Source organism: Lynx canadensis, chromosome B1 (genome assembly GCF_007474595.2).
Source record: "Lynx canadensis isolate LIC74 chromosome B1, mLynCan4.pri.v2, whole genome shotgun sequence".
Taxonomy (NCBI): Eukaryota; Metazoa; Chordata; class Mammalia; order Carnivora; family Felidae; genus Lynx; species Lynx canadensis.
In genome coordinates, this window is record NC_044306.2 from 105,242,742 (window position 1) to 105,258,014 (window position 15,273).

At 34.2% G+C, this 15,273-nt stretch overlaps 1 protein-coding gene across 1 annotated transcript in view; it reads right to left on the reverse strand.

Moving 5' to 3' along the window:
- The window catches only part of MYOZ2 (myozenin 2), a 41,793-nt gene that overhangs the window by 13,265 nt on the left and 13,255 nt on the right, over nt 1–15,273 (reverse strand). Inside the window, exons 3-5 of the mRNA XM_030313162.1 lie at nt 12,073–12,242; nt 6,513–6,642; nt 898–1,081 (exon numbers count right to left, since the gene is read on the reverse strand). Of these exons, the coding sequence (XP_030169022.1) occupies nt 898–1,081; nt 6,513–6,642; nt 12,073–12,242 (484 nt within the window). The remainder of the gene's footprint in view (nt 1–897; nt 1,082–6,512; nt 6,643–12,072; nt 12,243–15,273) is intronic.

Consider the following 15,273-nt stretch of genomic DNA (forward strand, 5'->3'; position numbering starts at 1 on the left):
AAATCAGGGGCACGCTCAGTCGATTAAGTGTCCGACTTCCGCTCGGGTCATGATCTCACGGTTTGTGAGTTCAAGCCCAGCGTGTGGCTCTGTGCTGACAGCTCAGAGCCTGGAGCCTGCTTCAGATTCTGTGTCTCCCTCTCTCTCTGCCCCTCCCCCGTCACATTCTGTATCTGTCTCTCTCAAAAATAAATAAACGTTAAAAAAATTTTTTAGACAAAAATCAAATGATCAAAGAATGGATTATAAGACCATTAAAAATATATCTAAAATAGCCATAGGAATTATTAAAATTGGATAGCAGGGAGAAATAAATATCCATTGTGAATACTATCATGCAGATATTATTTGGCAATAATTTTGGTAGCATAAATTTTGGTTTATCCATGTGCTGGAGTCTTGAACCACAAATCCTTAAGTTACCTTTAATCTGGTTTAAAAAATGTAAATTGGGACCTAGAGTTACACAGTAGTTCTCATTGTCCTATATGTAATTTCTGAAATTCTTGAATAGCATTGTCATTTGAAACAACACATAAACACTAATATCAACCTTTGAATGAGAAATTATTAGTTTTTGGAAAAACTTTTTAATAAAATTATGTTAATAAAAATTTTTTAAAAACATTCTATAATGTGGGAAATAATCTGATGTTGTAACAGTGATAGTTTCTGAATCACTGCCTTCATTTTTATACTAAAAAACCAAGATTTGCCATATTAATAATATTGCAAAAATGAGTCCTTGCCTAGGCTTAGGAGTTCCCCTATATTGCCATTTTGAGTCTCTTCTTAAAAGAAAATTTCTTTTTCTACCAGAAAATTCAGTTCTCCATACCATGATATAAAAGCCTTGGTGTTACACGCCAACAGCGTCACCCAGGATAATTGGATTACCTGTTAAAGCTCCTGTAATCAGGCAGTTCTGCCTTTCCTTCAGGCTTGAAAAATTTAGGGTATAAAGCCTCTAAAAGCTCCGGATCACCGCTAATGGCTTGTTCCCAGGGAGACTGATAGTACTTAGGGACAGCCGTGGTGTTGAACTTTTCAGGAGGAATTTCCTTCAGTGGTCCAGAATATCCTTTGGAAAAATATAGCAAGAATAAATAAACACAGAGTGCCTAGGATTACAGAACTCCACCTAACATTTTACCATGTTTAATTTTTCAAGCGGGGGTGAATTTACGAAGAATGCGTCCTTTTTATGATCTCTCAGACAACAGTCTGAAACTGTAAGACATTTTTAACCCCTTTAAATTTGTGGAATTTTCAGAAGAAACCACTTTTGTCAACATTTAATTATACCAAATCATACAGTTATTTCTTTCTTGATTATCTTTAGTATGTATTTGTTCAATGAAACTATTCATTTAATTTTAAAAAGTTGTTTCCCTTACATTAATTTATAGTAGGCTTTAGTTACCACAGTGAATGAATTAAGTTAAAATTATATATATTGAGTGCCTACTGTGGTTCAAGAAATAGCCATGAAGATAAAACCTCCCTCCTCTGGGAGCTGATTCATTAGAGGTAATACTTAGGTCTTGTCTATCTTAAATCGCTGAGTGATCTGCAAACCGTTTAAGCTTCAGAACGGTGAAGTAATTTGTTTTCACTGTCTTAGTCAGACCCTGATCTTATTCCCTGAGGAGTCCATCCCATGATTACTTTGTTCCTCAAGATTTCTTAGGTAACTTTTCTGCTTCCGGTCTCACTTCCTCAACTTCTCGCGGGAGCTGGAAATTTTTTTAAGTGCCGTTTAAAAATCACACGAATTTCTGGCATAAACTTTAAATCATGTTCACATGCATCAAGTGACATTCTTCAAGTTATTCAAAGGCAGCTGTGTACTCTCCATCTACACTACCATACTACCTCATTGTGTCGTTTGCATAATTCTCTTTTCCACTGTCAAAACCCTTTACCATTTGGTCACTCTTACTTTTTTAAGTTTCTCTGATTCTCTTCTCTAAAATGTTTTCTATTTTCTTCTGTCAAATCACACCTATCCTTTCGTTACACTAAAGAGTTTATCTCCTCCAACAAATCTTGCAGTTATTTGTTTGCACTATTAATTTTCTTCTGATTGCCTCCAGTATCTCATGATAATCTCTTCTAATAATCTTTTTTTCTGCTTGCCACTTAGTTACTCAAAGCTCTTTTCTTATATTATATATGCTGCCTAAAAAAATTCCATTTATATTCATGGCTTTGTAGCCTACATATTGATGATTGCACATTTTTAAATCCCCAAGACTTTCTGTTCAACCACCCATTACATTTGTCCAAACAAATATTCCCCTGCCATCCTTTATAACCTGTCTAGACCTATGTGTGCCTATTTCTAATATATTTAGCTTCTTCTTCTATACTGGTTACCTTAATGCTATCACTACCTTCAGATGCCCAAGACAGAAGCATTATGCTAAACTTTCCCTCATTCCCACAACAAATCTCTAAGTATTACCATCTGTGCTTTTTAAGGACTTCTAAAATAGTGGCTCTTAAACTTTGTTGCTGAATAACTTTGGGCACATATTTAAAATGTGGATAGTGGGCTCTTCCTTCCAGAGATTTGATTTCGGTAAGTCTCAAGTATGGCTTACAAGTCTTAGGGAAGGGATTTGCAAAAAGAACATTGGGAAACCTTGCTCTAGAAACTTCCCTCTATCTTCTTCATTTTTGTTACCACTGCCTTGGTTTAAGCCTTGACCATCTCTTGCCTGGGCTTTCACAATAGCCTTCATACTAATCCTTTAGATCCCAACCCTTCCCCCATGTCCCACACTGCTGCCTGACTGACCTTTCTAACTGGAAAACCTGATCCTGTCACTGACTTCCCTTTCTCAGGGTGCTAAGATGGCTCCCCATGACAAAAGTCTAAATTACTTAGCATTGCACATGTGGCCCTAGCCCCATCCAGGGTAATGTCCTGCCATTCTCTTGTCCCTTTAATGCCTCAGAACTTGGGTCCACTCTACCTGAAGCTTGTTGTGTCCCCATATGATTCCCTACTTGTTCCATTAGTTCCCTGTGCCTGGAATGTTTTTCTAATTCTTGCCACCTGCAAATTCCTATTTTAAGCCTTAGCTTGAAGTTACCTCTTCTATCTAGCCTTTCCTGTCTCCCTCAGAAAAGGAGAGTTACTTTCCTGGCATTTTGCATTTGTATTGTAAACATAACTCCATTATAATAACTATTACATTTTAATGTCCTCTTCCTTTCCTAAAAGTGATCAAATGTCAGCCATCTAGAAACTGGAAATTTTAGAATTTTATATTTTTAAAAATTCCTTGAAATCCCACTACCCCAATACAGTTATTTTATCTGTGTGTATTTTGTCTCAGTATTTTTCCACCAATAAACATAATGATCACATAACTATAATTCTAGTATACATTCTAGTGTATTTTATTCCTAACCAACTTTGCTCAGGATACTTTTGAAGCTTCTACATCATGTTTATAATAATTTTAAAGGTTTTATAACCTTTGTTACATTGAGGGATGACAAGGGGTCTAATCTTTTCACATTTTTTTAATATTCCAAGTTTCCCAATTTCTTTTTATAAATAGAATTAACTAATAACTCTTTCTGATGTGCTGATTTATAGGAAAGAATTTGCATATGTTTAAGTTCTCAGATACATTACATTTCAGCAATGCTACATGATAAAATTTCTTGTTTGATTTTAAAATAATGTCTTTAAGATAACATTTCAGTTCAAAGGAACTTAATTCCTGCAGTATTATGGCACTGTAATACTCTTATTGATTCATGTTTGAGAAAAGTTAGATTTTAGATACATGGCATGTTAACTAATAAATTTTTTTTGCTAAATTAGGATAAACTGAAGTTTGCTTCCTCAATTATCAACCAAGGAGGAAGGATCCATTACTCTTGCTTCAGGACAAACTATCTGATAACCTCCAAAATCCTCCTTTTCTTAGTCTGTGTTACATAGACATTTCCTAATATTTAATAATTGGATATATAGATTTAAAGAGCTCCATGAGTTTATACTTTTAAACTTTCTCTTTATATTTATTTATATTTATATATTCATATATATATTTCATTTATTTTGAAATAAATAAAATGCATATATGATATTGAATTATATATGCAGAGGCAAAGTGAGACCACAAATATAATGTGAACTTTTTCCTGTCTCCCTATGCATGAATTCCTTGAGGGTAGAGATGAATTTTTTTTTATTCCCTTTGTAATTACATAGTTTATAAAGATGACCACATAATAAAAGTTCTAACTTCGTGCTGAGAGTACTGGATTGAACCAACATAAGCCTTTCTATATGTCTTCTCTTTGCTATTTAAAAAAATAAACAAAAAAACACTCCAAACATTAGAAGGCAAGTAGTTACCACATGGTGGTTGGAGCTAAAATAATATGTATGTATTCTATTATGTTTTAAGGATATAAAGTTGATAAGGAAAGGATTAACTTTAGCTAAGTACAATGGTACCCCACTTATCCTTTGTTTCACTTTCTGCGGTGTCAGTTAAAGGCAGTTATCATGGTCCTGTCCTGTCCCCAAGCGGGTGCTCCTCCTTCTGATACGTGGTTAGAAAGTCAATAGTAGCCTAACACAAGGCCTGCTTCACTCACCTCACTACACCTCCCCATGCAACATTTTATTATCTCACATCATCACAAGAAGACAGGAGAGTACAGAATAATAAGATATTTTGAAAGAGAGATGGAGACCACATTCACATATGTTTCATTATAGTATATTGTTATAATTGTTCTACTTTATTATTGTTGTTGTTAATCTCTTACTGTGCCTAATTTATAAATTCAACTTTATAGTAAGTATGTACGTATAGAAAAAAAACATTGTATACATAGAATTCACTACTGTCCACAGTTTCAGGAACCCGCTGGGGTCTCAGGCATATTCCTGTGGAAAAGGAGGACTAGCATACTTTATTATATGTTTGGGACTATACTTATCAAACTTAATTCTCACAGCCCTGTGCAGTGAGATTTGTTTTCCTTATTTTACAGATTGAGGGAACTGAGATTCAAAGAGATTTACTTTATTTCCCAGCACAATCTTAAAATAGGCGGGGATGGAAAGAGCTAGGAGGCTGAACCCAGGTCTGTCCGATTCTGAAGCTTGTTTTTCCCCTGTGTGCTTAATGCTGTGTATGTAAATCTGTTACCTGCTTTCCTACCATGAAAAAGGCTACTGGAAAACTAAGAACTTTATCACGATGCTTTACTTCAGAATTCTATGCATTCTAATTGTGTATTTGGTCTCCTTCAGTGTTATTTTATTGTATCTATCAATACTTTTTCTCATTGTGGTGTTCAATAAGAGTGTCAATAAATCTAAGGTCATCAATGACTGGCATTCAATTTACTTTTAAGTAAGATTAAATATGATACAGTTGCTTTACTTACATATTTTCAAAAACTATTGCTGTTGTTTGAGGAGAATTCTAGAATTACTTTTCCTAAATTTACTGTTTATAAAAATATGACAGGGGCGCCTGGGTGGCGCAGTCGGCTAAGCGTCCGACTTCAGCCAGGTCACGATCTTGTGGTCCGTGAGTTCGAGCCCCGCGTCGGGCTCTGGGCTGATGGCTCAGAGCCTGGAGCCTGTTTCCGATTCTGTGTCTCCCTCTCTCTCTGCCCCTCCCCCGTTCATGCTCTGTCTCTCTCTGTCCCAAAAATAAATAAACGTTGGAAAAAAAATTAAAAAAAAAATGACATAAGTATTGCTAATTTCAAGATAAAAGTATTTGAACCTTTAAAAAATCTATACATTCTCTTGAGGAAATACTTGAAGGTACTTGCCATCAATTATTTTGAAAAAATGTTGTCTAAATAGATAGTTTTTGTGATAGATTTAGTATTTCAAAATCTAACAGAATTTCTAAATAACATACACTGACTGGATAAGGATTTGGTTCTCTTTTCAGATATTAAACAAATATGCAATCTTAAAGAATTGCATTTAAAGTCTTCTAAGAAAGCAGAGAATAATAAAAGCAATCTCCACAAGGTCACCTTACAGAAGGCATCTGTAAATTTGGTGTCTGGATTTAATTCTTGATCAGTCAATATGAGCTTATAGCCATTCATAACCTCAGTTTCTTAATTTGTACAATGAGGATTGTAATAAATGTGTCAGAGTTATTTTGAAATTAAAGACGACAATATATATCATAGCACTTGATAAACTATAGTCCTATACAAATAGAATGTCAATATCATGACAAGTGATTCAATTTTTAATATAACAGATGATTGCCAACAAATACAACGAAACTTCTGAAAGAACATAGGAAATGTTTTATATGACTTCTTAGAACTAAATCTTTATGTTCATATTGAACTTAACCACAAAATAGACATGATAACCAAAGCCATGTCATTTACATACCATTCATTAAAGGGTCCAAATGACCTGAGTCATATATTTAAGTACACACCAATTTTATTCTATTTATTTTATTTATTGTCTGTAAGGGGACAGTTACCTGGTGCAATGTTTTCTGGATTTGGGGGACTTCGTGGATCCGGGGTGTTGGGAGGAGTAAATGGGGCTTGTTGTGAGCCACCTTCCAAGTTGCTTCCATCCAGTTTCCCGTTCTGCATGGCAATGTTGTGCTGTATTTGATCAAAAGTAAACTCTGCTGAAAACTCAAAAATGTTGGACACACTAATAGGAGATACCGTATGTGCAAGACTCCATTTGTATATTTAAAACTTAAATACAGTGCCACTTTCTTGTTTCTTGGGGCTTCAATAATTTATATGTAGTTGGTTAAGTTATTGAATGAGAAATTTTACTGATCCTAACCTAGGATCCGTTATATGACAACACTTCAGTTAATAATAATTAATTGAGGGGTGCCTGGGTGGCTCAGTCGGTTAAGCATCTGGCTTCCACTTGGGTCATGATCTCTGAATTCATGGGTTTGAGCCTGGCCTCAGGCTCTGTGCTAACAACTTAGAACCTGGAGCCTGCTTCGGATTCTCTGTCTCCCTCTCTCTGCTCCTACCCTGCTCGCCCTCTGTCTCTCTCTCTCTCTCAGAAATAAATAAACATTAAAATAATTTTTTGAATAATTAATTGAGCCTCACTATGTGCCAGACACTGTGTCTAAGGCTTGGTATCAATTATTTAATGTACTATTCACAAAGCCCCTATAAGGTGAATCTATTTCATTTTTAGGTCTTTACAAATCTAATATTACAGAGCATACCGGCCAAAGATTTGGCTTAGTCACACTTACATTACTATTTTGTTTATACTGAGATTTAATTATATTCTTTAGTTTGTCTTATTTAAAAATTTAATCTAAAATTTGAACTCTAGCTGTGTATAAAAAATATACTTGGAGCTGCATAGATTTATAAAAGGAAGAATCTGGGATTTCTAGGAAGTAAAATGCTTAAAAGAGATGTTCATCTTTTAAGTTTTAGGTGAATTTGTTTTACTATTATAATTTAGGATTTATTCTATGGCACTAATATAGCACCTTTAAAAACAGTTAATTTGCAGTTTAACAGAGAAAAAGACATTGTAATAGGTGATGTCTTCAGAAGCAAGGCTAGGCATTATCTCTATAATAAAGCATTGTTGTAATTTGATCGGAGAAATATGTGTGTTTTAAGAAGAAGCCAATCTAAGAAGTACCTAGTCATTTTTTTTAACTTTAGAAAGAAAAATTTAGTGAAGAGCATAGCAAATAAAAGCCAATTTTGACTTTATGTGACAGAGGCAGAAAACATTTTTAAATGCTTTTTCACTTTTACATGTATTTCTAAGATGATCTGGTGAAAAATAATTTTACACTTTAGTACTTAAATAAACTTTATCTTTGTTTTCAGGCTTTCCCCACCCACAGCCACTCTCCAGGTGCCTTTTACATTCACCTTACTTTCTGCGACACCGTGGATAAAGCTGCTGTGGAAATGAATAGGGCACATATTGGCAATGGGAAGCTGGCTTGTGGAAAGGAGCAAAGACATGAGAGATAATGTTTATTAGGTGAGCACAGTGTCTTGATTACTGAGCAGAAGAGTTGGCATTTTATTCCATAGGCAACAAGGAACAATTTCTAAAGACTAGAATACTGTTATACTCAGAAATATCAGTATTTAGCTTTTTGAATGTAGCAATTATCTTAAGTGTTAGACATTTAAGTCTAGACTAGACTGGTATCTTTTCTCACTTCTGAACCTACATCACCTCTCAAAACTTTAATTATAAATAAAAAGCCAACTGAGATAAATATAGGAACATCATGAATCTAGAATTCTTTTTCTAAGTACCTGAAATTTGTCCATGAGATACATTTCACCTAAACTTGCAAACCATTCTACCTACGGTAATTTAAGAATCATAATACTGATGTTCTTTGAAGACTTCTTCCTGGGGATTATTGAACAGGAAAATCAACTGTGTCTAGCTAGTCATTAATTATCAGGCGACATCCAGTACCTCTATTGTCATCGTTAAATATACAAAGAAAGCCTAATAGTAGTTGAGTAGCAACTTACTTTAGTTATGATATAAGCCTTAAATTACAGAGTTCCATCCTGTGTGATTCCCTTCAGGAGAAGTTGAAAAGATAAATGAAAATCTGTTTCTTTTTATTTCAGTTAAGTTGACCCTAAACAAAGTAAAACTAGAGCAGAATCTTACGGGTCATAAACATACAAGTTATAAACACATGGGTAATGTCTATTACATGATTTCTGTTGAAATATCAATAGAAATAAAAGGTCTTTTTTAAAAAAAACATGTTTCTATAATTTTTGCCAAATACATAGAAGTTACTTTTTGCACAAAATAAATATATGTTAGGAATCTCAGTATATTTAGTTTGGTCTTATTTCAGAATTATTTTTTATTGTACACTTCCCCTTTCCCCACTATCATTTAAGATTTCTAAGGATTTTAAAAAGTCCATAGTTACCAAAAACATATGTAGTCTTCACCGTAAAATGGAGATTGTTTTCCTCAATATCATTTTATAATGATTTATAAAAGTTAATTTTAATTATCATGAATCATTCTTCTATTTTATTTTTCCTTAAATGCTTGTTTTCTTCATCCGTTTCAGTTTTTGCCTACTGGTGTAAGAATTTGATCAATTCATGAACTAGGGTTTCAAAATTGGCTTTGTAGCAAGGAGTGTATTTTCATTTCTTTTCAAGACAGCACATTTTCTGTTGTTATTTATGTCATAAGGTTTGTGTGGCTTAATTCTGACGGTTTCTTAGCGGTAGAGTAAGCTCAAAGCTGCCGTTAGCTTTTTCATTTTTAAAATGGTACTTAGAATTTGGACAAATGGCATTAAATTACCAGGGAGTTGGCTTATATTTTCATCTAATGATGTCCTAAAGATTATAATAAAATAAGACATTTATATAGAGTTAAATAATTATTTTGACAATATTTATTGCTTGAGGGAACCAGTAAAAGTAAAAGCTCATTCCAGAAAATGTAATTAATAAATTAGGAAAATGTGATATAAATCATATAAAGATGATTCAAGAAGTAGATTATAAGTAATAGCTGTTTTCTTTCAATATTACTTTGTTTCTTCTTCACTACACAAAGGCTGTATTTATTTATATATGAGTTCCCAGCATAGTATCTAGAACACAGTAGACATTCACTAAATATTTGCCAAAGTATAAATAAATGAATGGAAATAGACCTGAGCCTAATATTGTTTTTAAATTCCCATCATATTAACAAGGCTTGCTCCAAGTTGCAATCTAGTGCCTTGATTAAGCAAATATATCATTATATAATGTGGTTCACTCTCTCTTCCTCAATGATTTATTATGCTGGTCATTTTTAGAATTAAATACAGATCATTAAAGAAGGCACTTTAGAGAACATTTTAGTCCATTCTCTTATTTTCTAAATGAGAAAAGAGGTCCAGGAAAGCTAAAAAAACTTTTAAGTGGACTCCAAATTGCACAGCTTGTGGGACAGCCAGGACGGAACCCTGGTCTTCTGGTTTCCAGCCCAGTTTCCTTTAATTACACCATGATAAGTGTCAGTGCCAAGAATTCTAAAATTCTGAGAGCTGGATTTCAATCTTATTTATTATAGTGTTGCTTAAGACAAATTAATATACTTCCTTGAACATTACTTTCCTCATTTAGAAAAAAGAGAGAGTAGATTTCAACAGACTTTGGAGTGGGTTATGTAACTCAATGACATACTAGTTCATTGCATACGTTATTATTGTTTATTGCTCTAAGTTACTTATTGGCATTTGATTGTTTATTTCAATATGCTTGTTACAGACTATTTTATTTATTTAATGTTCAACCTTTTAGGAATACTGAAAAACTATCAAGGCATATTCTTACCTTTTATGTATAATCAAAACATTTGGCCACAGGATGTTGTCAGTAATTTGAGATACTAGTGATGAAAGAATATATTGTGTTCATAAAGACATTTAAAAACTCATTGTGCCTTCCTCCAGAATTGTAGTTAAGGCATGGACTTAGAGATGTAAGTATAAGTTATGAAAACTGGATTTATTCATTTATTCAGGTGCCTAGACTTGTAGATGACTTTTCAAAGAATTTCCTTAAGCCACCTCATTTTATACTACTCTTTAAAGCTGCTCCTCTGTTGTCATTAATGAAAGAATATGATTATATAATTAGACATCATCAGCTGTGATAGGGATTATTTTAGGCTCACACTGTATTAGCCACATTTTTGGATGTAGATACTGGACATAATTATAGGGTAACATAACATTATATTTATCCATGACTTCAAGTGAAAAGTCATCCCTCACAAATGTAAACATTATAGTTCAGTAAGATTTGATGTCTAACCAAATTCATAGTTATAACTAGACTTAATTCATGGATGTTAAATGATGCTCATTAATGTGAAAAAGAAATTATTTTATTTAAGAAGTCCCCTCACATTTATTGTTAACCAGGGAAATAGAAATTTCAGGAATGAATAAAATTTTAGTGTTTGTGGGTGTGGATATTAGTTCTGTAATGTATTTTAGTAATTACAATAAAAGATCTCAGTGAAACCAGTCTATTTGTTGTAAAGATGTGAGATGTCCATTCAAAACAACTTAGTGGGGGCAGCTGGCAAATGTTTGGGTTGAAATGCACAAATAAACTTACAGACTTCCCATAGTTACAGGAAGAAACCTTTAGGAAATAAAACGTATTTATTGTAGTCTCCACTACTTCTTCAAATTTAGAACCAATGCTTTATTCCTTTTTGATTCTTCATGACTGGTATTTTATTTTTAAAGCCATTTTCCCAAAACTAGTTGTTTTCCTACTATGAACTTCTTCCTCTATAATCTCCCCATAGAATATATTCTGTTCATAAGGACATTTAAAATATATATAATATAATAAATATGTATATATATATACACATAATATAAATATATGAATAATGTAATATTAATATAATACATAAAACATAATTTAAGTCATTAGTTTGTTCATTTGTTTATTAACTTTAAGCTGAGGGAAACTTTTGCCTGAAGATTTGTCTACCTTGGTTTGTTGTTAATAGGAATCAGACTTCCCTACACAATGTGGAATAAATGCTTTGAGTGAGAGGAGCTCAACTGTGTCTGTAGTCCTCAGGCACGTTTCAGTGCCAGGATGTACTCAGCCAATAAAATGCTTATACTTACTTTGTGGAGTGCTGTGTGCTTTGGAAGTGTTCCCATCCCAAGCATTTAACTAGCAGTGATAAGACCATGGAAACTTTTAGTTACACCAACCTCCACTCCCTCTCCCTCCTCTTAGTGAGCAGACCAGCTTTTCAGTGCCAAATTTACAGGTTTGCAGTGTCCCTACTGAACTAAAAAGATACTCATAACATATACAATGCTTCTTTTGTTTATTCACCTCAACTATTTATTATCATGAGAAAAAAAAGTCTAACAGCATCAATGGGAAAATATGTCAAATAAATATGTAGAACACTTGTTTGGGAATCTAGTGATACATATACACTTAGAAATGCTGCCCATTTATTTAGATACCACATGATCAGGTTATACCTACATTTATTTGTGCTTTAGATTCATACTGGAAATTTTCAAATGTGTATTTATCAGATCTTCTTTGTCGCATCTTAAATAGTCTGGCACCACGGTTACTGAGGTGGGATAATTCTTCCAACATGATGTCTCTGGGGATGCTGACTTTTTTGCCCAGGTGCATGCCATCTACATCTGTAAAACAACATTCATGTGTATGAAAACCCCAAGGTAAGCATTTGTAAGTGCTTTGCTAAATTCCATAATTTATTGCCTGCTATGTAGTGGCTTAAATAAAGACTCTTTATTCAAATTGCTTTAGGTTGAATCCTGGCTCCCTTATTTTCTAACTGTATGATTATAGATATGTTACTTATTTTTCTAAGCCTTGGTCTCCTCATCTGTAAAGGAGGGCTAATGGTAATAATACCCACTGAATAGGGTTGATAGGATTAAATAAAATGCTTCATATAAATCACTTAGCAATGGTAACTGGCCCATAGAAAGAATGACTGAAAGTTAGCTAATAACACTGTTATTATTTAGTGTTTCCAAATTTAATGAGTTTTCAAACAGCACTGCTTATAGTTGTTTTAATAAGTTTTATTTGGCACTGCACATTTTTATGTGTTGGTTTGAATTATCCTTATCACTAGAAGGCCTACCCTTCCACTCATGCCATCCATTTCCCCATCACTGTCAAAATACCATTCATTCTGCAGCCATCACCAAGGAGCCTAGTATAAAGCAGGCAGGTGGTGAGTATTGAGTGAAGAATCCTTCCCAACCCAGCTTAAGTGCTATTTATGTGAATTCCTTCACTAAAATCTGTTTTCATAATTATTCATGCCTTTTCTGTATTCCCATCACACTGTATCACAATTACTTGATTCCATTTTACTGATTTAATAGTTTGTAATTTTTGTTTTGTTTTGTTTTAATCTTTGTGTCTTCCATGCCTTAAATATGGGCGATGTCCAGTAAATGCCTGTTATTTTTTATTTCTAGTACTGGATTTTTTTAAAACTCAAAAGAGATCAAACTTTTCTCTCTACTTTCTCCTTTAATCAAGAATATATTTCTGGGGGCGCCTGGGTGGCGCAGTCGGTTGAGCGTCCGACTTCAGCCAGGTCACGATCTCGCGGTCCGGGAGTTCGAGCCCCGCGTCGGGCTCTGGGCTGATGGCTCGGAGCCTGGAGCCTGTTTCCCTCTGTGTCTCCCTCTCTCTCTGCCCCTCCCCCGTTCATGCTCTGTCTCTCTCTGTCCCAAAAATAAATAAACGTTGAAAAAAAATTTAAAAAAAAAAAAAAAAAAAAAAAAAAGAATATATTTCTGTGTCACGCACAGAATACTCTTGCCACTGTACACTGTTGGTAAATGCACAGGAAAAAAAACTGGGCCACTAGTAAAATAAATAATTATGCTGATTGATTGGGATGACATTCTTTGACAATGGGACAAATTAACCTTAGTAGTTGGGCTTTTGGTGGTATTTAAGGATGAAACAACAGAATTACTTAAATTTTCTCCTTATTTTACTTTGGAAAAAAAATCAGTTTGTTTACATATTTTGATGTGACATGAAGAAGAGCTCCACTAATCATAAAACTAATAATATAAAGACTTCTGTTTCTGAGAAAGTGGATATACTTTCCCTATACCTCTGCTAAATACAACTAAAAATCCTGAGCATTATGTATAAAACAAACATGAGATGACTCTGAAAGATGGGGAGAAGAAGGCAACTAGCTAGGACCTCACAACTCAAGGAACAACATGGTGGTGAATTCTCTGAGTTTTCTTTTAGCTACAAAATCCCAGACTTGGAGCTAAGATGCTAGCAAGCCAGACAGACCAAGTGCAGACAAAAAAAAAAAAAAAAAAAAAAAAAAAAAAAAAAAAAGCCCTAATAAAAGACTGTTATTGGCAAAAAGACCAGGAAAGGAGCAGCCTAGAAAAAAGAAAACTTTTAGACGATAGCCATTCTACCTCAGCAAAATACCAAAGAAAAAACTTTGGTCCTACCCACATCAACAAAAGCTAAGTGGGGAGCCTAGAATTTTACCCTTCTGAGGCTGTAAAAAGGTGCCACAATACTCCCACTGGGGTGTTGTCAGAGAAGCCAGGGAAGAAACTGGGACTTTCATTACTATTGGCCAGTAACAACCTTCCCTCCCTGCAGTGTTAGTGGAGACCATGTGGGGATTTCAAATGACCATTCCCCCCCAGCAGTAACAAAGAGTTCTTCCCCTCAAGTTTCAATGGAGGACAAGTGGGAAACCTGTATTACTACTTCCACCCGACGGTGATGAGGTGGCGCTCTCCTTTCCCGCTGAAGCAGTGTTAGACTAAGATAAATGAAAAAGAAGGCTTAAATAAGAGCAAGGGTCTTAGAACATAAAATGAAATTTTCTAAGTTCAAATAAAAAAAAAATCTCTTATCATACCAAGAACCAGGAAGATCTCAAACCAAATGAAAAAAAGACAGATGCCAACATGAGATGACTGAGATGTTAAGATTACACAACAAAGATTTTAAAGCAGCCATGATTAAAATGCTTCAAAGAGCAATTACAAAGCTCTTAGAAACAAATGAAAAAATAGAAAGCTTCAGCAAAGAAATAAAAAGTCATGGCAGCAAAATAAAAGATGTAAAGAACCAAATGGAAACTTCAGAACTGAAAATATAATAACCAAAGTAAAAGCTCAGTGGATGGAATCAGTAGCAGAATGGAGGGGAGAATGGAAAAAAAAATCTGTGAACTGGGAGGTAGAATAATGTAAATCACCCAATAAGAACAACAGAGAAAAAAAAAATAGACTAAAAAAGAAAACAAAGAAAGCCTTAGGTATTAATTGGGCTAGAACAGAAGATACAGCATTTGTATCATTGAAGTCCCAGGAGAGGAGAAGGAAGTAGGGCTGGAAAAGTACCCAAAGAAATAATGGTTAAAAATTCCCCAAATCAGGCAAGAGACATAAATCTACAGGTTCAAGAAGCTAAGAGAATCCTATACGAGATAAATTTATAGAACTTCACAACATTATGTAATCTTCTAAAAACTAAAGCAGCCAGGAAAAATGACAACTTACCTTTAAGGAGGAAAAAAAGGAGAATGACAATGAATTTCTCACCAGAAACCATTAAAACCTAAAGGAAGTAGCACAAAGGTACTGAAAGAAAAAGTTGTCAACCCAGAATCTGATACCCAGTTAAAATATCCTT